Below are 27538 nucleotides of genomic sequence, written 5' to 3'. Positions count from 1 at the left end.
GGGAATAGCTGTCACTCTTATAATGCCCTACAACTGAAAATACGAAGCGTATCCAATAAACTTTCGAGGCTTGAGCCTTTGACCCTCACATTTACAGCCCAGAATTTTAACCCCTAAAAAACAAAATAATTGAATATTCAGTTGATGATTATACTGAAACAGCCTTAACTGATTATTATCAGTCAGCAATTTTGGTATTTAAGGTATATTTTGAAGTGAAATTGTATAAACTTGGACTGGAACCCGAGGTTCCTTTGTTTGTGTTTTATCATCATAAAAAGAAAAGAAATCGCACTCTGCACGTTGAGTTCTGCGTGCGTTATAAGAGTGATGGTCAAATCTCGCCATCCGATTAGAGTAGCTGACAAGTTATAGGTGTTAACGAGCTGTTTTATTTTGTCCATCACTTCAAAATTAGGGATGCGTTTGCGCAGATAACCAACCATTAAATAGCTGTTCGCGAAATTTGACAGAAATACTCTCGTTGTTCTTTTTAACAGCGTAACATTTCTTTATACTGTAGCAGTAGTGAAAGATATAGTACAATATCCGATAAGGTTTTTCTAAGTATAAAATATGCATTGAAAATCTTACAGATAAATGCGCTAATTGCAACTGTTTGTGTATTACAGTCTCTACACAACATTTTGCTAGGTCAAAATTTATCAACTGGCTATCTGTCCTCTGTACGTTGCAGGAAATTGAATTCTGGATTTTAGCGTTGTAAGCCTACTGATTACTTTGAAGAAAAGCTATATGCAAAATGAACTTTTAATTTTAATGGCGACAGGACTTGGTGGCTATGATTTCTTCGCTTCAAACGTGTCGTCATTGTTTTTCGACTTTTTTAGGATTTAATGAAAATGAAAATTTTCTTTATTGCCACTTAATCATGTTAAAAACATTTTTCTTTACATATTTTAACATTCGGTTTGATTCATTTTGCTACAATAAAAATAATAAACGAATGACTTACTGTTTATCCATTTTCTTTAAAACATTCCCTTGATTACAACTGTATTAAACTTTGAGACTGTCTATTGCACACTATTTGGATTTCATTACTAGCAAACACGCCTTCAAACTTCTCTGTGGGCAAAAACTTTGTGAAAGTATATAATACATTTTAAAACTGTTCTTAGCTTCTTTCATGCAACTTTCTGTAGGACATTTAATGTCTTGTTTTCCTGGCACACAAAATAAAAAAGATTACTAACTTTACAGCTGAAAAATGGTGTAAAATTTCCTCTTTAACAAAAAACTGAATTTTATAAATAACAAGTCGCGAAATTACAAAAATTATTTTAAACGTGCTTGAAATTTAATGTTTGAGGTCATATGTTGCTTACTGTAACTCCAATGTAAATACGGTTACGATCTAAGTATTTGTTTGTTTATTTGTTTTTGAATTTCGCGCAAAGCTTCACAAGGGCTACCTACGCTAACCGTCCTTAATTTAGCAGGTTGCGAGTTCGAATCCCCGTCACACCAAACAAACTCGCCCTTTCAGCCTTGGGTGCGTTATAATATTACGGTCAATCACACTATTCGTTTATAAAAGAGTAGCCCAAGTGTTGGCGGTGGGTGATGGTGACTAGCTGCTACCATCCAGTCTTATGCTTCTAAATTAGGGACGTCTAAGCGCAGATAGCTCTTGTGTAGCTTTGCGCAAAACTTATAAAACAAACAGAATCTTTTTATTTCGTTCTTTGTTTATTCGGTATTTTACGTCTCAAAGTTTGAGCAAAATAATTTGCATAAACACCAAGATGACATTACATTTTGATCTTTGATAATTTCGAAAATATTTAAATCGTGAAATACTAAGGATAGTTTACAGTTTCTAGCAAAACAAACAAAACGTAATGAGTGTACCGCGACATTGTATGGCTTTGGGAGTTAAGAAGTAAATTAGTTATTTTTATGGAAAAACTAATGTGGCTATAGCTTCATCATAATTTATAATGTCGTAGTTTCTCAATATTTTGTTACTTTAAAGATCTGATAACATGTGAATGATTTTCAGGTTGATAGTTGCCATTTCATTAGGAGACACGTATTTATTTTGTGTGCTCATTTCCAACATAATTTTTAATATACATATTATTTCGTACCTCTTATACATATTATTTCATTGACTTAATCAGTCCTTTACACAGTGTTGTAGCAAAAAATAAACAAAAAATGTAACATATTTATCGTTATATGCTTATTTTAATACCTATGCTTGTGTCAATGCAGTTTTCTTTTTTGCATGTGAAGTATACTGTTGGCTGTGTATTGTGCAAGCCTACCTGTTCTCTAAATTTGTAGAAGATTCTTGAGAGTAAGAATCACAATATTCCTTTCACGGAAACGCTAGGTCGTTTTCGAACGTTGTTGAAACTTCCACAAACTCGCGTGAGCCGTATAAAAGCAGCAAGCAGAGAGACAGTAATAGAAGTGTGTTATTAGTCAGCTACAGTCAGTGTGCTTTAGGCGACGGAAACTATAATTGTGATTAACGCTTATTAATAGAAAAACTACAGAATTTGACCAGAACATTATAGACTTCGAACATTACAAACCGTTCAACTTTAGTGAATTACTTTGGACGTTAGTATATTTCTACGAGGACTGTAGATACTGTCGCCGGAGAAATCATATAGGTGCTTCAAGCTAGCTAGCTGTCAAAGGAAATGTACATGTGTACCAAAAAAGAATTAATTTGCTCTCTGTGAACGTAAATAAAATATTCTGTTCTAAACTGGTTATAAGTAATAACCGTTATTACAAATAGTACTTTTTTGTGTATTAGAATATATTTCTGTTGAAAAAATCTTGTTGGTAAATGTAAATTTGATACATATGAACATTTAATTAATTTCTAAATTGAAATTCCAATTTCCGGTTAATTGAAATCGTAATACGTAACGTACATAACATAATAAATCAGAAATTCGTCCAAAATAAATTATAATATGTAACAAAACAAAAAAACATCCACGTTATCAGAATACGTATCTTTTTATTCCACAATGACGTAGATGAATAAAGTTACCACACTTTCAGATGAGATTTTAGTAACTCTCTTTACAATTATATTAATCGAAAGCCATTTTATGTATAACGGGTTCTTGCCTACTTTATCTTAACTCATTTTCTTTATTCTATTAAAACAGAATATGAACAGAACCTGCTGATAGAAAGATCGATTATTTTTTGAAAGTGGAGCACAAGCTATTACGAAAAGAGAATAAATGAAGATTCTAAAAATATGGTGGGTAAGAAGACAACGTAATCACTGTCCTTTGGTAGAAATATAGATAGTTATAACATTTCTCATTTGGTCTTGATATTGTTCGTTTAGTCAACTAGCATCATATACGGGACGAGCTTATTGCGCATATTCTTAATTTGAAGTTTAACAACTTTTTTTTCTGTTGTAACTTCAGTTTCTTTGTTTAACTGTTCATTGTATTTTTGTTGTATTAAATATGCAATAAAATATTGTATGGAACCTAATTGCATTGTTTCTTCTTTTTCGTCACATACGTATTTCAGTCCGTTTTTTCCTGCCAAACCTCCAGTTGTTTGCAGCTCCAATAAATGAAAAGAATAGAGCGTCATCAATTTAAGCCTTATTTGCTATGTAATTTCTAGGCTGTTTAAATATTCCCATCTCACTTACAAATACAATGCATAGAAAATAACTCATTAGTAAACCCGCAAAAATAACACGACTGTCTCGGATACTAATGATATGCATGTTCATGTCTAGTTATTACGTACTAATGATATATTTAAAAAATCGACATAATGTACAGAGTTACATTAGATTAATGACAAAGAATGGGAGCAGGTAGTGGATAACACTGTAAAAACACTTTTAACTAGTTTCACAATAGTCGCTCTTATTTCTTTACTTCCTCCAGACTTTTTGCGCAAAACTTTAAAAGTACTAACTGCGCATATCCGCATATAATAGAGGTTAACTTACTGTGTGATAAAAACCATCTATTTGTGGTGAACAGTTTAATAAAACGGAAGAGAAAATAACAACCTATCGGGAAGAAGACAAAAACATCCAAAGAAGAAGTGAAAGTAATACCAATATGTGGTGGGAAATAGAGAAATTGAAAATATGACGCAGGACTTAGGAAATAAATTCAGTATCAAGAAATTAAAGCATGAATAATATTTATAACATAAGTTTAATTATGACTTTATCTATTATATGAGTATCAGTATTTCTTTAATCCACTGTTTGTCTTTCTGGGTTTTAGCAGGTTAATTACTACCTAATTGTATGAGTATCAGTAGTTGTTTAATCCATTGTTTGTCTTTCTGAGTATCAGTAGTTGTTTAATCCATTGTTTGTCTTTCTGAGTTTCAGCAGGTTAATGACTACCTAATTGTTTCAATAGGAATAATTATATTAGATAATATTTTGTAAGAATAGGTAAGATGCGTAGTAAAGGTACGAAAATATTAATTTGCTCTTCAGATTGACAGAAGGGTTTTTTATCATTAGGTTTGTATTTGTGTATTTTTCTTACAGCAGTGCCACATCGGGCTATCTGCTGAGCTCACAAAGGGGAATCGAACTCCTGATTTTAATGTTGTAAATCCGTAGACTTACCGCTGTACTAACGAGGGGCGTATCATTATGGAATATTAATTTTTCAGGAATACAAATGCTTTTAGGTTAACAAAGATATTGCTTCATATTTCTTATTGGAAGAGTTATATCTTTACTCTTCAGGTTAATAGAGGTATAACTTTAATCTTCAGGTTGATAAAGGGATAACTTTTATCTTCGGATTGATGGAGGCATAACTATAATCTTCAGGTTGATAGAGGTATATCTTTACTCTTCAGGTTAATAGAGGTATAACTTTAACGAGGTATAATTTTTCGCTACAGATTAAAAGAAATATTGCTTTATTATTTAGATTAAATATAGTATTAGTTTGTTGTTCAAATTAAACGTAGATATTAATTTTCTCATATATGATAGAAAAACACAGAAACCGTTTTCACATTTTTATCGTTAGTACTTCAATCGTTAAGAACTTGTTCTATAGAGTTAGGACCAGGAAGACACTAAAGTGCTATTCATCCCTCATTAAGCTTCTTCCATCATCGGCACTCGCACGATACATACAATGCTCGTTATGTCTCACTGTTTTATTGAGACAGCTTCTGAAGGTAATAATGCACTTGTATCTGCAAACTCTTGCTATTCACGAAGGAATTGTTCTATAAAGAGAAATTTTTAAGATATCTGCGGTAATAGGCAAGGAACCTAAGAAACATTAACCTAGTACACAACCGATCCGGATTTTTCTATTTATAGAACTACGTTCCTGTAAAAAAAATTAGATGACATTCTGGAAATACTTTATGACACTAATGAATATTGATAAGCTTGGGCTAATGGCTAATGTGTCGGACTATGAATTGAAGGGTCCAAGGTTCGAGAAGTAATGCCGCTGAACATATCGCGCACTTTCAGCTGTTGGCTCCTAACGAGAGTGAAAAGCAGGCTTGAGACTTAGTTCAAATGTGCGAGAAAGCTTTCAGCGGCGAGTGTTGCTGAATGGCTAGTCTACCTTTTGTTTGTAGTGCTACTTTGTTTTTTAGTGAGTACATGATAAGCAATGAATTGCATGTGATCTTCCCACTTCGAGTATTAAGATGAGAATTTTAGCCTTATAAGCCCTTAGTCCTACCTCTGAGCTACGAGAATGGCTATTGCTGATCTACGCGTTTAGCGCAACTGTTACACAAAGACTGAAAATTTCAATATTGAACAGGATAAAAAGAAACAGGAATATATCTAAATAAAGAAAGTCGAAGTAAGACCATCATAAAGTTTAAATTATATTTATAATAGATATAGAATCGTGAAAGAAGCTTCGTTTAGTGTCAAAAGTTAAAATTTATTAACACAGTTTTCAAAACTTTAACAATGACGGAAATTTCATTCTGTAAAGTTTTGCACTAGTTCATACGAAACAAATCTCTACTGATAGTTTTAAGCGATTTAGATAAATCAACACTTTCATTAATTTCCTTTCTTTACACCCACTGAAAACAAAACTTTAATCACAGATTAAAATAATTTCGATAAAGTGACACCTTCGTTTTGGACATTTGTTTCCATCCACTGAATATTAAAATTCAATCATACTTAAATGATTGAGGTAAGGAGGCGCTCTCATTCAGTACGACTGTTTAGGGAGACAATATATTAAGAATTTATTCGGTTTTAAGTAAATGAGATAAAGTAATAACCTTACACTTCAGATATACATATAATTTGATTATTTTAACCGATGTCTTGCTTTTGCGGCTTCCTCAAGATTAATATACACAACTGTTTAATGTTAGAATAGTTGTTTATTTGTTTGTTTTCGAATTTCGCGCAAAGCTACACGAGGGCTATCTGCGCTAGCCGTCTTTAATTTAGCAGTGTAAGACCAGATGGAAAGCAGCTAGTCATCACCACCCACTGCCAACTCTCGGGTTACTCTTTTACCAACGAACAGTGGGATTCACCGACACATTATAACGCCACCACGGCTAAATGGACGAGCATGTTAAATTACAAAACTGCCTGTAATGATCTATTTCTTCTGTCTGTTGTAACGTGGGTTTAATAGTATATAAACTATTATAATTGTTCTAATATTATAGTATAGCTATAATACTAACCATACTAACAGGTGACTATCAGCTATACTAACAGGTGACGTACGAGATCTGATCAAAAAGTTCTAAGACTTCTTCTGTTACAGGTGCCAATACAGAGACAGTTAGTTGCACTGAGGTGTGTACAAAGTACAAATAGTGAACTGCTCCACGAACAAGCCATTTCTCCAGACATTATACCCGTGTTGCGAAACAAACGTGTTCAAAGACAGACATATCTCTTGCTCCTGTCGTAATAAAAAATTGACAGAAAAGAAGAGCAACATGTTTGCATCAAGTTTTGTGTGAAAAATAGTAAAGGAGGAACAGAAATCCTCGAAATGTTAAGAACTGCCTTTGATGATGACAGCTTAAGTTAGGCTGCCGTTTATTAGTGGATAAAACACTTCCAAGATGGCCGGGAAACAGTCAAAGATGATCCACGTTCTGGGCGATCATCGACATCATCCACTGATGAAACGGTCGCTGAGGTGAAAGAAAAAATTGAGGTGATCGAATTAACTATCCGCGAAATAACTGATGAACTGGACATTTCTTCTGGATCAGGTCAGGTGATTTTAACTGAAAAATATCTGTCAAGTTTCTGCAAAACTTGTTCCAAGGCTGTTGACAACACGCCTTCACACACTGCTGTGTCTGTTCAAGAATTTTTGGCAGAAAAACCGTTCCTGTGATAACTCCCCATTCTCCCGATATTTTGCTCCGTGTGATTGTTTGCTGTTCCCAAAAATCAAAAGTAACTTGAAAAGAAAGAGATTTTATGACTTTTCAACCATCCATAATTATGTGAAAGCAAAACGTAGTCGCGTAACAGTTGAAGACTGCTTCCGAAAATGGCAGGAACGCTGGAAGTCTTAGAATGTTTCGATCATACCTCGTATATTATATTTAGATGAAATATTAAAATAAAGGGAACTACTAAATGTGTTATAATTAGCTAAAACACATAAACGGAAAATAGAAATTGCTAAGAAACAATAACAAGTTAAAATTATGCAACGTTTATCAAAAAGTGTTAAATATAAAGTTTAAGACTCTATGATACTCCACATTTGAAGATATTAGAAAATAATCCATGCATAAATGAATGTCAACTATAATAATATCACATATTTAAATATTTCGACTTAAAACCGAATGATAAGTGACAAGGAAACCGAGAGCTTTAAGCAAGATTTACATCGTCCTGTCGTTTATCTCTTATCTAACCACTCTGTCACAACCACTGCGCCATTTTGAATACCTTGACATGAAGATTCGTATTTCAATTATACGTCTTCAGAATGGTGGTTTCAAAAAACACTGTCACACAATGTCGCTCACTGTGGCAGTGTTATCTTTTATAAGTCGTTCTTATGGGATTTTGAGTGATAAACGAATTGGTTGCGAAACGAGTCGTATCAGCTGATAAAAATAGAGCTTCATCATTTGAGCTATTTTCATCTCTTTGACAGATTTGATAAAGTGTCATTTACTGACCAGGTTCTAAATGTGTGAAAGCCATGAATCAAAAATGAGACTTTGAAATGCTGAGAAAATCAGGAAAAAAACAAAAACAGAGTGCTGTGATAGACTTGATTTATTTATTTTAATTTTCATAAAAGTTACTCTTTCTCACACATACATGTATTGACAACAATATATATATATATTAATGTACCCAAAATTATCTACTAACTTACTGCCTTTTTGTCAACAGTAATTCTGTATAACTTCGTAACAAATATAAAACCTGTTTGAGACATAGTGATTTATGAAACAGGTGATCATTCGTGAAAAGACTTGGAAGATAATTAACTAGAGTGAAAGGAAATGCTGTAAAATAAAACTGATTTTATATTTAGTAAAATAAATTAGTACAGTCACAAGTGAATAGATCTCGTTGGCTTGACATGGAATACTACGAAAAATATTTATATTTAACTCAGCATTGATCATAAAAATCAACTATTATTTATAAAATCCGAACGTTTCATCTGAAACGTTTAATGAACTATAATAATTAATGAACGCTTCTTTCCATTCTAAACTATAGCCTACATAAAGCTTTCTTAATTTTGTTTGATTGCTTTTAGTTAAGTACAAAGCTCTACAATGGACTATTTATGGTGTGTCCGCAATAGGTATCGAAACATAGGTTCTAGCATTATTAGTTCCCAGACTTAACGCTGTGTCGCTTGTGAGGGGGTGGGGCACTTTCTTAAAAATAATTTCTGCAGTTCAGTATGCATATAAAGAGGGTCTCAAAGCTAATTTCATATCGTATATCTTCACCTAGTCATCATTTATGAAGCCAGTCCAATAATGCAACTGTTTATTTTAACTGTTATTAACGTTAATGAATAGTTAACTACGCACGTTTCAACTTTTTCAGCAATGTAAGCTTCACAGTATACCTTTCCACTCTTTAAAAATTGCTTCGAGTTTGGCCTGGTGTTTAACGTGCTAGGCTCTAAACCTGAAGATTTAGGCTTGCGTTCCGTTGATAGAAAATCGTCCCCTAACTTAAAGGACTGCGAGTGTATTAAAGAGTAACAGTCAAATCATATTATTTGATTATAATAGCCCAAAATTTGGCGATGGCTGCTGTTAACCATAGTTGCCTTTTGTCTAGTCTATCAGTTCAAAATTAGAACTGGAATCATAGGGTAGCTTCACTTGAAAACTTAACCAGTTTTCAAGTGAAGGTATATTTCATATTGTATATAATCACTTTTCATAACCAATTATGAATGCTTAGTATATATATATCATTTTTTATCTAGACACAAACTTAACGTCTATTTCATCATTAATCGATTAACTGCTTTAACTAAGTATGAAGGTTAGTATCTATTCCACGATGTGTTTACTATTTTATCCAGTTATCGAGTTATACTGTCTGTCATAATGTTTTTATTATTTCACCTAGTTATCTAGTTACATTGTATTTCATAATTTGTTTACTATTTCATCCAGTTGTCAAGCTATATTATATTTCACAATGTGTTTACTCTTTCATCCAGTTATGAAGATATATTATTTTTCACAATGAGCTTATTATTTCATTCAGTTATCAAGTTGTATTGTATTTCATAATGTGTTTACTATTTCTTCCATTTGTGAAGATGTATTTCACAATGTGTTTACTGTTTCATCCAATAACCAAGTTACACTGTATTCTTTATTCTAGTAATCAAGTTATATTGTATTTCGTAATGTTCTTGCTGTTTCATCCAGTTATCATATTACATTGTATTTCATGATGTGTGCGGTCACTTCTTCAACAAGATATGGTGTTGAAACAATAATTACAGAAGACATTTATCATACTGTTTACTTTTCGAAATTCCTGAAAAGGGAACTTATAGATACAAAGTATGCATGCATATTTCTTATTTGTAACCTCGATAACGAAGAGAAGGCAACTGACTAAAGAGAAAGCAACTCTTGGACTACTTTTTTACCAAAGAATAATGGGATTGACTGTTACATTATAACGCCTCCAAGGTTAAAAGGGCGAGAACTTTGTGACAAACAAACTGGTTAAAAAGGACCGATAAACAGTCCTATCTTAATTGTTCTGTTGTACTGTCCAACATAAGATTAAATGTTATGGCTGTATGTCTAATGCCCATAGTTATACAAAACTCTCGAAATGTTCACTGTGCCACAGCAGTGTTTTCTGATTAACAGCCAACTTTCTGGTCAATTGACAGACAATGTAGGGGGCCAAAGTGGAGTTTCCTGCATAAGATTATTCTGGTCATTTGATATTTTGGGGGCAATGGTGGAGTATCCTGCATATGTAACCAGTAGGGGCCAAAGTGGAGCTTCCTGCATTCTTAACCAATATGAGAACCACGGAAGTGGCTTGTGGTAAGTTTGTTAATTCGGAGGTCATAGTGAGGTTTTGTAGTTAATACGTCAATTTTGGTCAACTGGCTAATGTTGAAATCATGATTTTGTCTTCTTATCAATTTGCCAGTGTTGGGACCATAAACAGAATTTTCTGGACAACTAGCAAATATGCTGGGCCAGAGCTGAGTTTTTTGTCAGTTGGCTAGTTTCGGGATCAAGGCTGAGTTTTAAGGCAAACTGTTTTTTTTTTTTCTTCAGAAGGATAATACTTAGTGCAACGATGAGCTAAACTTGGTTTCAATGAAAATGTTGACGTGTGGGATGTCTCGCTCGTCGCTTAGAAACCACGACGGAGCCATTCAGGAGATATTATTAGGAAAGGCATTCCACAGCTTTCCAGCTTTTATCAGCCAGTTAAATCTTTCAAACAAACAAAATCGCACAAATCACCTTTGTCAGAACTTCGGTACCAGTTATGCAAGCAAAGACAGGCTACAATGTATTGGCATAATAACAACTGTACGACTACGACTCCTTTTATTATTTAGCATTTATTGGAGATGAAAATGGTATACAGCTCAGAACGACAACCTCTACCAAGTATATCATTGCAATTGTGTTGGAGAGTTTTATAATGTGACGATTATACGACAGTATTGGTTTATGCTTTTTAGACACTTGTTAGATTTACCATCAAATGTATTCTATAATACACACATTTGGTTTAGATGATTATTTGATTCGTATAGTAATCGTAATTGACGACTGAAAGAGGGAAGTAAAAATGTGGTTCCTGTAACTAAGAGTTTCTTAAAAAATATAAATTAATAAATTGGGGAAAAAATTAAAATCAGCATGAGCACATATAAAATAATATTAATTAATTTATTAGAGCCTTTGAAAATTGCGAATATTTCTTGATAAAACGAATATCCTAGTATTTCTTAAATACTTTGTATTTACAAATCATACTGACGTCACCCCATATCTATGCCTTTTCTGCTTTACACTTTTGCAATCCAAGAAAGCTTCTTTGGGAAACTGCTGGACTTTCTTCTTAATACTGAAGATCACAATGATGTTGGTGAGATGTGTTTAATTGTTACAATACTCAAACCACCTCAAGGTTAAAACATGTCACCCCGTGTGTCTAACAGTATTTAAATAGGTGACTAAACGCTATCTCGGAGTGTGTATCGGGCCCGCCATGGCCAGATGGTTAGGACGCTCGACTGGTAATTCGAAGATCATGGGTTCGAATCTCCGTTACAACACATATGTTCGCCCTTTCAGTCGTGGGGGAGTTATAATGTGCGGTTAATCTCACTATTCGTTGGTAAAAGATTAGCCCAGGAGTTGGCGGTGGATGCTCATGATAAGCTTTCTTCCCTCTAGTCTTTCATTGCCAAATTAGGGATGGCTAGCGCAGATAAGCTTCGTGTAGCTTTGCGCAAAATTTATTCATCAAACAAGTATCTTTTTATTTATTTCTTTGTTTCTTTGGTACTTTACGTCTCAAAGTTTGAGTGAAATAATTTGCATAAGCACCAAGATATCATTACATTTCGGTCTTTGATAATTTCGAAAATACTTAAATCGTCAAATACTAATTTCTTTTAGGTCAACGACCTAATCGTGGTATTGGATGCAACATACGTATTTGGCCCCACATGACCAGGTGGTTAACGCACTTGACTAGAAATCCGAGGGTCGCGGATTCGAATCCCCGCCACACCAAACATGTTCGCCCTTTCATCCGTGGGGGCATTATAATGTTACGATCAATCCTACTATTTATCGGTAAAAGAGTAGCCTAAGAGTTAGCGATAAATGGTGATGATTAGCTGCTTTCCCTTTAGTCTTACACTGCTAAATTAGGGACGGCTAGCGCAGATAGCCCTCATGTAGCTTTGCACAAAATTCAAAAAACAAACATAAGTATTTATGTATTATTATATTTGTAGCTTTACGTGAAATTCAAAACAAGCACTGGGCACCTTAAAGTCAAAGAATATCACCCCTCCTTTTAATTATAGTGACACAACCTTCAACTAGGTATCTAAAAATGGTGTAAGAGTGCAAGTTTAGCGTCGAGAGCTCCAAAGTAGCCTTTCATACACAAGTTATTTGAACCAAAAATCTAAAAACAACTTTTCCATTCTTCGTTACACACATGTTCAAGTACTACAGATTACCGTTTCGCCTGTGTAATACTAGCATAATGCCGTCCTACGTATTGTACAGTTGATTATTTCTAGCTAGTTGTCTTCATTATAAATCAGTGATACGGTTTGGTAAGTAAACATCTACAACAAAATGTCAGTGGATTTTCTTATTTCTATGGACTAATAACGTGGATCTAATGGATTGCCATGTTTTGACATTTATTTCGTTAAATCTCTGAAGGTTCATGCTCAGCTTAAACCTTGTAAGTCGAATCATTAGTGAAACCATATTAATTTTTTTGCATTGTGTAGCAGTTTATATTCCTACTTTAAGGCGGTTAAAAATAAAGTCAGTTTTCTTTAGTTTAGAAACAAATGAAACACCATATTTTATTACATTTCATTTCACAAACTGTTTTGTTTAAATAAAATCATTCAGAAGTTTTCGTTTACATTTGCTCGTTTGTTTTACTTACTGTATCCCAGTTTACAGTAAGTATATATATATATATATATTTACGTGCATTAAATTTATTGTTCGCTTATCACCAGCACCAGGTGAAACAACATGTAACTTACATTAGAAGATTGTTTTATTTAATAATGCACATCTTTCGTTGACGGCTAAGTGAGTTTGCAAAAAGCTACATTTTAGGAATTACCAAACACAATAAACTCACACTAAATATTTTAACCGACAAGTTGAGAACCCACAAACGTTTCAACTGTTTACACATGTTCCTACAACTTAACGTGGATAAGTGAAACTGTGACTTGAAACGATGTAATGCGTATTTTGTATGCAAGTTTTAAATAAAATAAAATAACTTAAGCTAAAAACTTTCTAAAAATTATATTTCATAAACAAAGAAGTAAAATAGTGAAAACATTTCACTGGGAAAAAAATGCTACGTTTTACTTACAAACATCACAGAAAGATTGAAGAAAACAGTAAGGTACGATTCACAGTTCTACATTTTCAAATACATTAATTTAAAAGCAATAGGTTGTAAATGTTATGTAATAAACGTAAGATTATAAATGATGAACAACGAATAGTGAGAATGGCCTTTACAGCCTCGGTTAATGAATCAGTTGTAACAATAACGTACCGTAGTGTGTTCTGGTGGTGTGATGCGGTTGGCGTGAAGTTCCTGTTACAGACTGCTCCTATTCGCTGGTTTTACTTACTGCTTCAGCCAATCTTGAACGAAATTCGATACCTACATGCGTATGGTCGTAAGGATTTTCATAGGTTTAGCGCATAGCATGAGATCTGCAACATATCCCCAGAATTGAATAAAGGCAGAAGGAAAGCCTCACTGATTGAGCATTCTGCTAAGACTTTCTGTTAGAAGTCATCCAAGAGCTAAAATCATGAAAGGTCACATCTTAAAGTCTGTTCTTCTGTGGTGTCTGGTTCTCAGACAAATAGCTGGAGAATCCTTTAGGGTGAGTAATGTTTCTGACCTTTTTTGATGACGAGAAACCCACTTGAAGTAAAAATGTATAAACTTAATCTTGTAATCGTTCTACAAAAAATCTACAACAACTCATGGAAACGATAATTATTTAATATACATAAATTTTCTGTAAAGATACGTGTACCTGTGTACAAGGTTATAACGACAACAAGCAACTTAGGTCATCCGATAATTTTAAAGTTATACGTGTGAAACGTATAGTAAGGTTCTTTGATACGTTATTTAGGTAGAGTTTATGACTGGACCTGAAGACATAGAAGAGAAGACTTTCGAAACGCCATTCTCTACACCTGTGCTTTTTTATAAAGCCAGTTGAGGTCCATTCCAGTTTACATCAGTATAATAAAATGTTATGTTAAAGTTATACGTATGAAAGAGTACATTAAGATGTTATACGAATATTATATATATAATTATGTATGATTCCTATACGCCAGGCCTGGCATGGTTAAGTGGTTAAGGTACTCGAATCGTATTCTGAGGTTAGCGGGTTCAAATCCCCCCCCATCCTATGCTCGCCCTTTCAACAATGGGGCGTTATAATGTGATAGTCAATCCTATTATTCGTTGGTAAAAGAATAGCCTAAGAGTTGCAATGAGTGATGATGACTAGCTACCTTCACTTCAGGCTTACACTTTAAATTAGGGACGGCTAGCGCCGATAGCCCTCGTGTAGCTTTGCGCGAAATTAAAAAACAAACAAACTATACTTTACCGAACATTATTTATGATTATTATACTAAGACCACAAGTTATTCGTAATTGGTATACTACCACCGTAAGATATTTTATTCTTATACCGAAATGATTCATATTTTTTCCTCTTTGCTTTATTAACACTTTATACACCGTCCCACCTGTATTAATTCCTCGTGGGTCAGCAAAAATCTTAGGGCCTTATACCACAAAAATTTGGAACTCGATTCCTGAGTGAACACAGCACAGATATCCCATTGTACAGCTTGTGTTTATCAAATAGAATATGTTTTTACAGATAAGATAATAAAATCAAAGACACAATTTCCCGACACACAGAAAAAACAGCAACTACAAGTTACACCTTGCTAGGAGTCTTTTTGATATTCAAACTCTTAACTTATACAGTAACTTGTTAAAAACGCGTTCAGGCCCGGCAGGTTGTTAGGCTTTCGACTGGTAATTTGAAGCTCGCGGATTCGAATCCCTGTCACACCAAACATGTTCGCCTCTTTCAGTCGTGGGAGGTTATAGTGCGACGATCAATTCCACTATTCATTGGTAAAAGAGTATCCAAGACTTGGTAGTGGGTGGTGATGACTAACTGCCTTCCCTTTATTCTTACATTACTAAATCAGAGACGGTTAACGCAGATAGCCTATGTGTAGCTTTGTGCGAAATTCAATGCAAACAAACAAAAAAGCGTGTTTAATCAGACAGAAATCTCAAAGTTTGGTGAAACATTCCAACATCCTAACTTCGACCTCATTTTATATAAAGTAATTAAAATATTTTTATTTTACATGTTAGTCACTGACAAAATCTAAGCTGTCACAATAGTCCACGAACTGACTTCATTTTATACGCAACCTACAACAACGTAATATTACGAAAAATATAAAACACTCAACTGGAAAGGAAGTAATTTCATCACTTTCTCCGGGTAACCTAAGACTTAACAAGTTGCTATTAGGTGCCAGAATTACCTAGTAACTAAAACCCGTTTTTTTTATTTCTGTACAATTTATAAGTCTATTTGTATCGTAACTTTTGTAAGAAGAATGACTCCTATCAAGTGTTCGTAGTAATCATGGGTGTGGATAATTAATCATAAAATGCGTTCACAGCTCACAGAAAATTAACGTTGCTACGTGTTACAATTTTTTTCGTCCCCTCCCTCCTTTTATGGGCGATGGAAGAGTGGTAAGCTCATGGACTTCCAAGGTTAAAAGCCAGGGCTTGATTCCCACATTGGACACAACGGATAGGCCTGATGTGGCTTTGCTCTAAGATAAACAAATTAATAATTTTTCGATGTGTTTCGCTCCAACAGCGACAACAATTTCTAGTTACAACAATTAGTGCCCACCTGTTGTACGCAAGTCGTTGTTAATCAAAAGTTGCGAACATAATTTTTTGCGATATTTCTGTGTTTTGTGACATGATTCACCGATTGAGTAAACTTCAAGATTTGATTTTCATGTGACACATCTAGGGAGAAGTCAGTCTGTTTATTTCATAACATTAAAAGTAATTTATTTGTTTGGAATTTCACGCAAAGCTACACAAGGGATACCTGCGTTAGCCTTCCCTAATTTAGCAGAGACAGACTATTGGGAAAGCAGCTAGTTATCATCACCCATCTCTAACTCTTAACTACTCTTTTATAAACGAAAAGTGAAGTTGACTGTCACATTATAACGGCCACACAGCATGTTCGGTGACGAAGAATTCAAACTCCCGACATTCGGATTACGAGTCAAGCACTCTAACCATCTGGCCATACCAGTCCTCGTCAGTAGAGGAGTAGCCCAAGAGTTGGTGGTTGCATTTCCTCTAGTTTTTAACTGTTAAATTAGGGACGACTATCACAGATAGCTCTCGTGTAGCTTTGTGCGAATTTCAAACCAGTCATGTTGTTAGAAACATGTAAGGAAGTACACAACATCAGGTTAACAGTTGTTGTTTTCTTTTGGAGTAAAACGTGAGGAAGAACAATGAGTTTATGCATTGAAATTCGTACAATACCGCTCGAAGATGATCTCTGCTAAACCGATGAGACCGTTTTTTTTATTCTCTTAAATTAATTCGACGCCTTTAGGATTAATTTGCGACATTTTACACTGTCTGTCGCAAACAACAACATAAATTAACATTATTTATCATTCTCGTATTGGTTAAAAATACATTTACGGATTTGTTACACAAACATCCGAGTGTTCGGCTTCTCACAATGGACAGCCCCATCTATCGATACTGTGTAATAACAATTTATTAAAATTTTATTATCTTTCACGACCATCTCGGTCTTGTATTGATAACTTAAATTTCAGATTTATCTTGGAAAACTTTGGTTATTTACTTATTTTAATATACACTAGAACGAGTAAAAAATGTTGCAGAAAATAACTGAAAAGATGGAGTTATGTGGACATTGAGTAACTATGTTTAGTTAATTGATTTAGCCAATAGAAGAAATTAAATAGTACTCCTTTAAAGGACTATAACTAGTTAAATATTCATCATAGAAAAAACAACACGTATAGTAAAAAAGGTTAATAAATCGGATCTGATATGGTCTGGTGGTTAGAGTGCTTTACTCGCAATCTGAGGGTCACGGGTTCAAATCCCCCGTCTTATCAAAACATGCTCGCCCTTTCAGTGGGGCGTTATAATGTAAAGGTCAATCCCATTATTCGTTGGTAAAAAAGTAGCCCAAGAGCTGGCGATGGGTGGTGATGACTAGCTGCCTTCCCTCTAGTCTTACACTGTAAAATTAGGGACGGCTATCACAGATAGCCCTCGTATAGCTTTGCGTGAAATTCAAAATAAACAAACAAAGAATTCGATCAAACATGTAATTAAATATGCAACTGTGCAACTTTTTGTGTCAGGGGTTTCTAATAACAAAATATTTTTGTATTTTAGGATGTCAAGGTGAACACAAACGTAAAAGAAAATCTAGTTCAAGACAAGAACACGGACAAGATAAAACAAAAGGCACTCAACCATGAGTTTATGAGTCACATAAAACACATTTTTCATATCACTGATAAAACTGGGCTCAAGAAACGTTATTTTGATGAAATAGATCAATCCGGTTTTAGTGGACTTAACAAAAACAACTTTGATAAAATTGATAAAGCTGGATTCGGTGGATTCAAGAAGCGCAACTTTGCTGAAATTGATACAGCTGGAGTTGACAGGTTTAAAAAACGCAACTTTGGTGAAATGAAACGAAGTGCATTTGAAGGATTTCGTAAACGAAATTTTGACGAAATTGATCGCAGTGGATTTGATGATTTGGGTAAGCGTAATTATGAAAAAACTGACTTTGGTAAAACGAATTTTGATGAAATTGATCGATCTGGATTTAAAGATATTGGAAAAAGAAATTTTGATGGAATTGATCGATCTGGATTAAAAGATTTTGGAAAAAGAAATTTTGATGAAATTGACCGATCTGGATTTAAAGACTTTGGAAAAAGAAATTTTGATGAAATTGACCGATCTGGACTTAAGGACTTTGGAAAAAGAAATTTTGATGAAATTGACCGATCTGGACTTAAGGATTTTGGAAAAAGAAATTTTGATGAAATTGACCGATCTGGACTTAAGGATTTTGGAAAAGAAATTTTGATGAAATTGACCGATCTGGATTTAAAGACTTTGAAAAAAGAAATTTCGATGAAATTGACCGATCTGGATTTAAGGACTTTGGAAAAAGAAATTTCGATGAAATTGATCGATCTGGATTTAAAGACTTTGGAAAAAGAAATTTTGATGAAATTGACCGATCTGGACTTAAGGACTTTGGAAAAAGAAATTTTGATGAAATTGACCGATCTGGATTTAAGGACTTTGAAAAAAAAAATTTTGACGAAATTGACCGATCTGCGTTTACGGACTTCGGTAAAAGACATTTTGATGAAATGGATCGATCTGAACCTAAGGACTTCGGAAAAAGAAATTCTGATGAAATTGGTCGATCCGAGCTTACGGACTTTAGTAACAAAAATTTTCAGAAAATAGATCCACTTTGGTTGAAGCACTTCGGTAAACGAAATTTTGATGAAATTGACCGTTCTGGATTTAACGATTTTGGAAAACGTATATTTGACAAACTCAATAAGGTGCGAAATGAAAGATTTTCTAAATTCAGAGATTATGTATTCAGAAAACGAAACGTTGATGAGATTAACAAAGCTGCATTTGAAGGGCCTAAAAACTTATCAACTGATCCTACAAGTTTAACATAATCTTTTGCGAGAATTCAAATAAAAAGCATAAGGTATAGAGATGACATTAACATACTGTGAAACCGGGAAGTCTACATAGGTACTAGGTTATCTTCACTTACATGATGACTATGGTGTTTGTGTATTTCATAGCCTACTGTAACTATTAACTAAATAATGTGTTATAGAAACAAAATGATTTAAGTACTTTAATACACTTAAATTGTTACATGCAAATATAATTTTTAAAATTTGTTGTTGGTTCGAAATATCATATATGAAATCTTCCTTCGCACTAAAACCATTTCATAATTTAATTTTGATCCAACTATATTTTATTAGAAACTTTACATAGAATAAATTGTGTATTTCATTGAGATATTATGCCAATTCATCGTCATTATCAGTAGAATATTTGTAAATTATTTTGTATTTGTTAAAAATGTATGAAATAGGGCTGTTATACCATTGTATATTTGTAAAATTAGTTGCTGTTGAAAAGTTTGTAAAGACTCCTGTAAAGTAGCATTAGAGAACATTTAATACTAGCATGTGTAAAGTCTGCTAAACTTGACTTAAAGCATTCTTGATGCATGCGTATAAAGTCTTTCCAGTATCGTAATATTGTGATAGAATTGATAATTAAGTAAGGAGTTTTAACTCGATATATATAAATTCTAACAACTTTTCGTTTTATAATAATATTTTGTTTGATACAAGTTACTTGTGTTTATTAAAAGATAGTGGGAGTTTATATCTATACTCAAAGCCTAGTTCTTTGTATAACCATTAATAAACAAGTACAGGGTGTTCGGAAAGTCACTGAGCAGTTTTGTCTGTTAATAAACATATAAGTGCACAGTGACTTTCCGAATACTCTGTACATCTCTTATGATTAAGTATTAAAAAAGGAAGTTCAATGAAACAATTTTTATTGGTATGTTTTCACTACATTAAGGTATGTTTGAACCACTTCTTTATAAGGTCTAAACCAAATTATAAAAGTGATAAAATTAGATAAAAATTTATCTATTTAAGATAAGGAAATCATTACGGCAATTACTTGTTTTTTGAAGCACTAATGAACTTTTTTATTAAAAATCGGTTTATTGTTTCGTGTTTTTCTTATATCGCGTTTAATTTCCTTTACTTAATTAACAGTTGAATACAATAAAACAATGTTTTACTGGTAGAGATAAGAACTAAAACAATGAAACAAGTTTGTAGTGATCGTACCAGAAGCTAAACTGGACGTGTGGCTATTGAAAGGAAAAGGAGATTTGTATTTTACTTTTAGAATCTATATTAGATTATAAACTAAATACTTGGTTGATGTAGCGTCGAATAAGGTCCAAAACGACCACTATAAGAAGCTAGCAACCAATGTTAGGATAGGTTTGAGGTAATTCGTTTTAAGATTGATATGTATAAACTATAAATATATTTTGTTGTATGTATTGTACTGATGATTTATAGCTCTAACTGGGGCAGTTACAACTGTCATTTATTGGGTTCAAGATTGTGGATTACACACATTTAGATCTTTGCTGGTATACAACTGCTATAGACTACAAGTACAGGGTATCAATTGTTAAAGCGATGTTATGATTTTGTTTAGATATATTCTGTTTTGTCGAATTTATCAAATTTTGTTAATATCTTGATGTCTTGAAAGTATCGCAATCAGAAAATGTAAATAAAGTAAAATATAATACGAAACGTAAAGTGTCTCTCTTGTGTCTTAATTTACATGTAAACCTCTGAAACGTAGTTGTTTCACATAGTTTTGTTTCTGCTGTCTTTAAAAATAGTTTTATTAAAATACCAGAGTAACAAACTTAGTTTAATACTACCTTTTTGGCAGAGGACAGCTTGTTCTCAGTAGAGATGGCTTACTTGTGTAAGGGCCAAGCATGTCATTTTGGTTAGGGAACGCCACTTGCAACATGCGGGTCACGGATTCGAATCCAGTCACGCAAATTTTCGTCGTATCAGTTGTATGGGCGTTATAATTCCATATCTCATTTGTAAAGTATAGACGTAGAGTTGTCTTATGGACATATCAATTAGCTTTCTTTCCTCTAATCTACCACCTCTACATTAATGAGAAATAGCATAGATAGCCCTCGAATAACTTTGCGCGAAATTCAATAAAAAACAAATCATACGTAACTCCCATAAGCTTCGTTGCACTAAACTACATGGATCGAGTACATAATATTGAAACAATATTTTATATTCACCAGGTCGTTACAGTACGTGTCTTCAGTTCAGGTCCTGCTCAATCTGACGATCGTGCATCTTCATAACATCAGAAAACCTCCATCTTAAAACTGTCATGCCCACATCATATTATTCCTCCCGGCTTTCTTACCGTAAGCCAATATAGCGTATGAAAACGACGGTTTCGTAGCATTCATTTCAATAATATAATCATAGATAAATCCATAGACTTGATATATATTTATCTGTTTTCAAATACATCAAGCGCAAGGTATGTTCTCACTTGGAAATTCTGAAAAAAGTCGTTATGCTCTGAATGTACGAATATTTTATGTCCAAAAAAGTTGTTAAATGTCCTTTCCGAAAGTAATCAATTTTCGGAGTTATTATAATATCCATGAAACGCTAAACAAAGTCAACATGCAGTTATAACTACCAACCTCAACTCTACAAACTGGCTGATTTGCAAATTCAAAGACATACCTACAGGTAGAGGAATACGAGATTAGTAGACGTTATGATTAGTTACACGACGTTACGAAATTTTTTAAGAACATTTATTTGTAGGCTTATTTGACAAGGATACTAGCAATAGTTCAGGCTAATGGATTTGTCTTCTTTTTATCAAGTTTACGGTTAACCGTCAGATATAAAGGTCAGGTAGACTTCATATAAACTCTAACTAGCCGTGCCTAATTTAGCAGTGTAAGACTAGAGGGAAGGCAGATAATGTAGTTATCACCACCCACTGCCAATTTTGGGGCTATTTTTTCACCAATGGACAGTAAATTGACTGTCCCACATAACGCCTCCACGGCTGAAAGGACTAGCATGTTTGGGGTAACAAGGATTCGAACCCGCAACCCTTAGATTACGACTCGAACGTTCTAAAGAAGCCTGGCCATGCTCTATATTAAGGCTACTGATAGAGTAAGAATACACACATTAAGGCTACTGATAGAGTAAGAATACACACATTAAGGGTACTGATAAAGTAAGAATACAGGCACTAATGCTGCTGACAGAACAAAGATACAAACATTAATGCCACTGGTATAGCAGTGATACAGACGTTGATGTCACTGGTACAGCAGTGATAAAGACATTAACACTGGTCTTTGAGCAGCTACAGACTACTAGACTCGACGATCTGCACACCTGCGGACGTAGAAAGCTCCGGACTGTCGACACGTGACAAATTTTACAATGTTAAACATTTTCAGTTACTTTGTTTTAGTTCTAACATACAAGTATATGAATGGGGCGATACATGCAGTGCACACTGTTTACTCATATACACCTTTAACAACCGAATAACAAATCTTCAAAATAATATGAAATATAATAAACTACATACAAAATTACAAGTCATAGAACTACTTGAGAAACTGAACAGAGCAGACACAGAAATTATACAAAACCATAAATTTCTCGTTAACCTTAATTGATTGATAATGCTTAATATTTCAAGCTGTGCAACAAACAGACTAACCATGGCCACCGGTGCATCAAATAGAACTATAGCACAGAGACCACTTATTAGTGATAGCTGAAGTAGTTATTTAAATTAACTTAATAACCCTTAGGATATACACACAACCACAACTCACACTATATCAACCGAATGACATTATACAATATAGAGTGTGTGTTATCACACGTAGAGCACACACGCACATTCACAAAGTGTACACGCACTGTAAGTGAAGAGAATACACACCACACATACCTAGACCATTATTTTCACGTACCGTAATATTGTTGTGCACACCCATACTAATGACATATATACAGAATATCAACATGAATGAGTGAACGATGAATAAATCATGCCACGTTATATGAAAAAAAGAGTACAAGCAGAAAAAGATTTAAAAAATTAAATGGGTAAGAATGGGTGAACAAAAAGCGAGCAAACAAGGTAGGAATGAGCATGTTGTAATGAAACTTCCTCTGTACAATCTTACAATGCCCCCCCCAGTGGCACAGTGGTATGTCTGCGGACTTACACACTAAAACCGGGTTTCGATACCCGTGCTGGGCAGAGCACAGATAGCCCATTTAGTAGCTTTGTGCTTAATTCTAAACAAACAAACAAAACATTTTACAAGGGCGTGTCCAACATCTAGTCTATGTCCTTTCTCTGTATTCCTGATATTATACATCAGGGATTTCCAACAGGCGGCCTGCAGTATGGTTTTATGTGGTCCGCGAAGGTCCATTGAAAAATAACCTACTTCTATAATTTATTTTGTAGTGAAGAAATGAAAAATTCTGACTTGCGAGGTAAAATGCATGAATACTCTAACTGATATTCACTAATGAAATTTTATAATTTATTTTGTCTGCACCGATATATTTATTATTTATGCCTTTATAATTTTACAGTAATAACTTGATAGTAATAGCTTTTAAATTATATCACATACAACTCGGCGTATTATACCATGATAGACAAAGTGCACTCGCTCAGCTATATGCTCCCTCCCATCTGCTAGACAAAGTGAACTCGCCTGGCTGGTGGCTGTTGCCAGTCTGTCCGTTTGCTGTTGTGGAGGTTGACGTGTTGTAAATTATCACTGTTCAGTTCCGTGGTAAATATGAACATGGGCAAAGTTTTTAAGAAACGTAAGATTGACTATGAAAATATAGTGTACCAGAAACGTTGGGAACTTGATTATTTAATTACAAATAATAACGGCAAGTTGCAGTGTTTGGTTTGTATGCAAATTATATCAGTGTCCAAAGAATTTAATGTGAAAAGGCATTATTCAACAATGATTGAAGGAAAGTATCAAAAATATGAAGGAGAAACTAGAAAAGTTCAGATTGCAGTTTTCAGCAAGAGATTAAAACAAGAAACGAGTATGTTTAGCAAGTTGTCAGAAAGCCAGACATCTGCTTTGAATGCTTCGTACATCGTTTCTTTGGAACTTGCAAGAGCAAAGAAACCTTTTATTGATGGCACTTTAATAAAAAAATGTGTTCTTCAAATGGCAGAGGTGTTTAGGGATGCCAAAATTGCTGAGAAATTTGAATCAGTGCCACCTTCCAACCAAACCATACAAAGAAGGGTCACTAATATGGGAGAACAATTAGAAAACCAACTTGTTGGGTTGGTTGAAAAAAGTGCTGATTTCTTGCTTTGTCTTGACGAAAGTACTGATCAAGCAGATGTAAATCAACTGTTAATATTTGTATGCATTATTCATGAAGATTTTTCAACAAAAGAGAAATTATTGAATGTATGTGCCCTTCGTGGGACCACAAAAGGAAAGGATATTTTCGAGGCATTGAAAGATTTAGTTGATAAAATCGGAAGTTTTAATAAGTGTTAAGCAATAGTGACAGATGGCGCACCTGCGATGATTGGAAAAAATTAGGCTTTATTGGTTTTCTTACAGAAAATGAAGTAACTTGTCCAACATTTCATTGTGTTATTCATCAAGGAGCTTTGTATGGGAAATCAGTGAAACAAAGCTCTTTTACATCGGCAGCTTAAGCAGTTTTTGGAGGATATGGAGGCAGAATATGGGGATTTTGCTCTTTACAACCAATAAGATGGCTCAGCGTCGAAAAGTGTCTTGAATGATTCTTTGGAATAATGAAAGAAATCCCTGCATTCCTCGATCAGTTTATTTCATCAGATACAACATAAATGGATGAAGAACTCAAAAGTAAGGATTTTTGAAAAAACTGGCTTTTCTCACAGAATCACCACTCACCTTAAGAATCTCAACCTGAAACTCCAGGGACGAAACCAGATGGTATCAGATTTAATGGGAAACATAAAAAGGTTTCGAAATAAGTTAAGAATTTTCAAAGTTTGTTTAGAAAACATCGACTTGGCTCACTTTCCAAGTTGTCATAAATTAACATAACAGTTCAAAGATGACGAGCCACTTGATTTTTTAGAATTTTATGTAAATATTGAAGGTATCATAGATGCGTTTAACACAAGATTCGAAGAATTTGAAATGCTAAGAAGCAGGATAGAGTTGTTCAATAATCCTCTTTGTGTTGGCATAGAAAATCAACAAGCTGACGTTCAGTGATGTCAAGAAAACCCACTTGTAGAAATATATATATGTAAAAACGGCTCGTTTGGGTTGAGAAAAATTTTTTTATGTAGAGGAGTGAACAACGTTTCGACCTTCTTCGGTCGTCGTCAGGTTCACAAAGAAAGAGAGAGGTGTATTGGTGGTGCGGTAAATTCAATAATTAAACTTCTTTGACAAAATTCACACAATACAAGAAGCTAAGTTCAACAACCATCTATTCTCTGAGTTGTGTAGAATGTTGGATATGGCGGATATGCACATTTTGCCTTATAAATCCCAGTCTGATAGTTTATAAGAATGAACTAAACTAACTAATATGTGGATGTATTTAAAGTTTTTAATAATCTTGACAGAAATGACTGCAATGATCATTTGACATATGTTATGATGGTGATAATACATATGTTTGAACAAGAAATACAATCTCCCTTTCAGAATGGATGTGTACTGGTATGCTCATAATTTTTTGTATCAAGAGCTAAGAATGTCTTCTATACTGGATTTATGTTGTGAAAAACAGTTAGGGAATTAATGTTCAAGAATGGAGACTGTGAATTGGTCTGTTATGCGCCAGGATAAATGAAGCAACTCAGTTGTGACTGGACAGGTTCTATCTCATTCTCCGTCATATTGGCTTATCCATTTATGTGTGGCAGCTGGTAGACATTACTTAAGTGCATTGAAAATATTGTCAGGCCAAGACCATGCATTACTGCTGAATCTCTCGCTGTCTAGGTCAGGAATCAGCAGATTAGATTGTGACAAGCCAGATGATATTGGAATAGTGTTATGTATAACCTCCACACAACTGATGAGTAGTAAGATGCTAGAATCACATGGCTAGCTAGCTGCCCATGAAGAACTAGACAATAAAGTTTCAGTAGACGATCCGTGTGTCACAACGAATGATTAACCAAAATACCAACAATGATTTCTAGATTAGCATGGCTCGAATTAACTGGTATAACAGCAATTATAATAACTACTTAATTGTAAAACAAACCAATGACTGGAAATAAGTAGTGTTTCTTACTTTCTGAGCTATCAAATGATGTTACACAATGAAATGTATGCATTGCTTTGAAGAAGAAAGAAGATATAAAGTTTATCAACTACTAAGTGACAGCACTACAGTTATCAATAAAAACTAAAGTATCTTTTTATTAATCATGATAAATCAAATGAACTAGAGACAGCCCATCTAATATTGCTAGTATATATTATGATACTTATTATTAAAATATATGTATATGGCAATAGTCATGTAGAAATGTATTTTTATGTGCGTAAACACGTGTTTGATCTAATCTGTGATACGCTATTGGAAGATACAGTGCAGTTGATACTTTCGTTAATGTTCAGAGCTGGCTATGCGCGTGACCTAACAGCGTTTGATGGATTGGATTATCCAAAGATGTAATTTTTTATATACACGAGACGTACACATGTAAACTTGAAAAACTGACACTTATATAGGGCATTGATTAATAGCTTTGTCTGGATCACAACATTTAAACCACATTTTCAGCTGAACTTCTCACCAATCAGAATCTAGTTTATCACTCATCTATGGGCTATTTTGTTTTCTACTGGACATGACAGAAGCTTTGCATAGGTTTATTTTGTTGATTGAATACTTCTATTTTCACGTGAAAGACAACATTTGTTCAATGATTAAAGAAGTGACAACCCTATAGAACCTTTCAGCTTGTCTGAGCTGATAGAGCCTACAAAAGTGGAGAACATTATCCTGAGAAAATCCTTTATTATATCTACAAAACTGGAGGACATTATATTGACAAAATCCTCTATATTCTATTATGTCTACAAATGCGGAGTACATTATACCGAAGAAATCCTTTGACATGTCTACAAAAGTGGAGAACATGCAATTGACAAGATTTTGATGCTGCTGTTGGTCTTGCATGGATTCTAGGAAACTAAGCAATTCTCCCATAGGTTCCATTTTATTGCCAGACGTCTCGCAACCAGAATCAGTCAGGAAAATAACATCTGCCTATTGCACAATTTATGTAGTTAGTCCCTCTATGACAGTGCCATGCTTTGTTTGTTTGTTTGTTTTGGAATTTCGCACAAAGCTACTCGAGGGCTATCTGTGCTAGCCGTCCCTAATT

The 27538-nt window shown here is 34.1% G+C and overlaps 1 protein-coding gene, 1 long non-coding RNA gene and 1 pseudogene across 4 annotated transcripts in view; all 3 read left to right on the top strand.

Moving 5' to 3' along the window:
* Positions 1 to 3498, top strand: part of LOC143228231 (uncharacterized) — a 31294-nt gene extending 27796 nt beyond the window's left edge. For both annotated transcript variants that reach the window (XR_013015277.1, XR_013015278.1), the window contains exon 3: positions 3162 to 3498. This is a non-coding gene — a long non-coding RNA (uncharacterized LOC143228231). The remainder of the gene's footprint in view (positions 1 to 3161) is intronic.
* Positions 3499 to 14018: 10520 nt separating this feature from the next.
* Positions 14019 to 20832, top strand: LOC143230507 (uncharacterized; annotated as a pseudogene). The gene is made up of 2 exons (XR_013016469.1): positions 14019 to 14153; positions 17810 to 20832. The product of XR_013016469.1 is annotated as an uncharacterized LOC143230507 (transcript).
* Positions 20833 to 23948: 3116 nt separating this feature from the next.
* Positions 23949 to 24680, top strand: LOC143228527 (general transcription factor II-I repeat domain-containing protein 2-like). The gene has a single exon (XM_076459772.1). The coding sequence runs from the start codon at positions 23949 to 23951 to the stop codon at positions 24678 to 24680; it is 732 nt and encodes a 243-aa protein (XP_076315887.1).
* Positions 24681 to 27538: the final 2858 nt, after the last annotated feature.

Source organism: Tachypleus tridentatus, chromosome 10 (assembly GCF_004210375.1).
Source record: "Tachypleus tridentatus isolate NWPU-2018 chromosome 10, ASM421037v1, whole genome shotgun sequence".
Lineage (NCBI taxonomy): Eukaryota > Metazoa > Arthropoda > Merostomata > Xiphosura > Limulidae > Tachypleus > Tachypleus tridentatus.
Note: the sequence above shows the minus strand (reverse complement) of the source record. Positions and strands in the feature narration are given on the sequence as shown.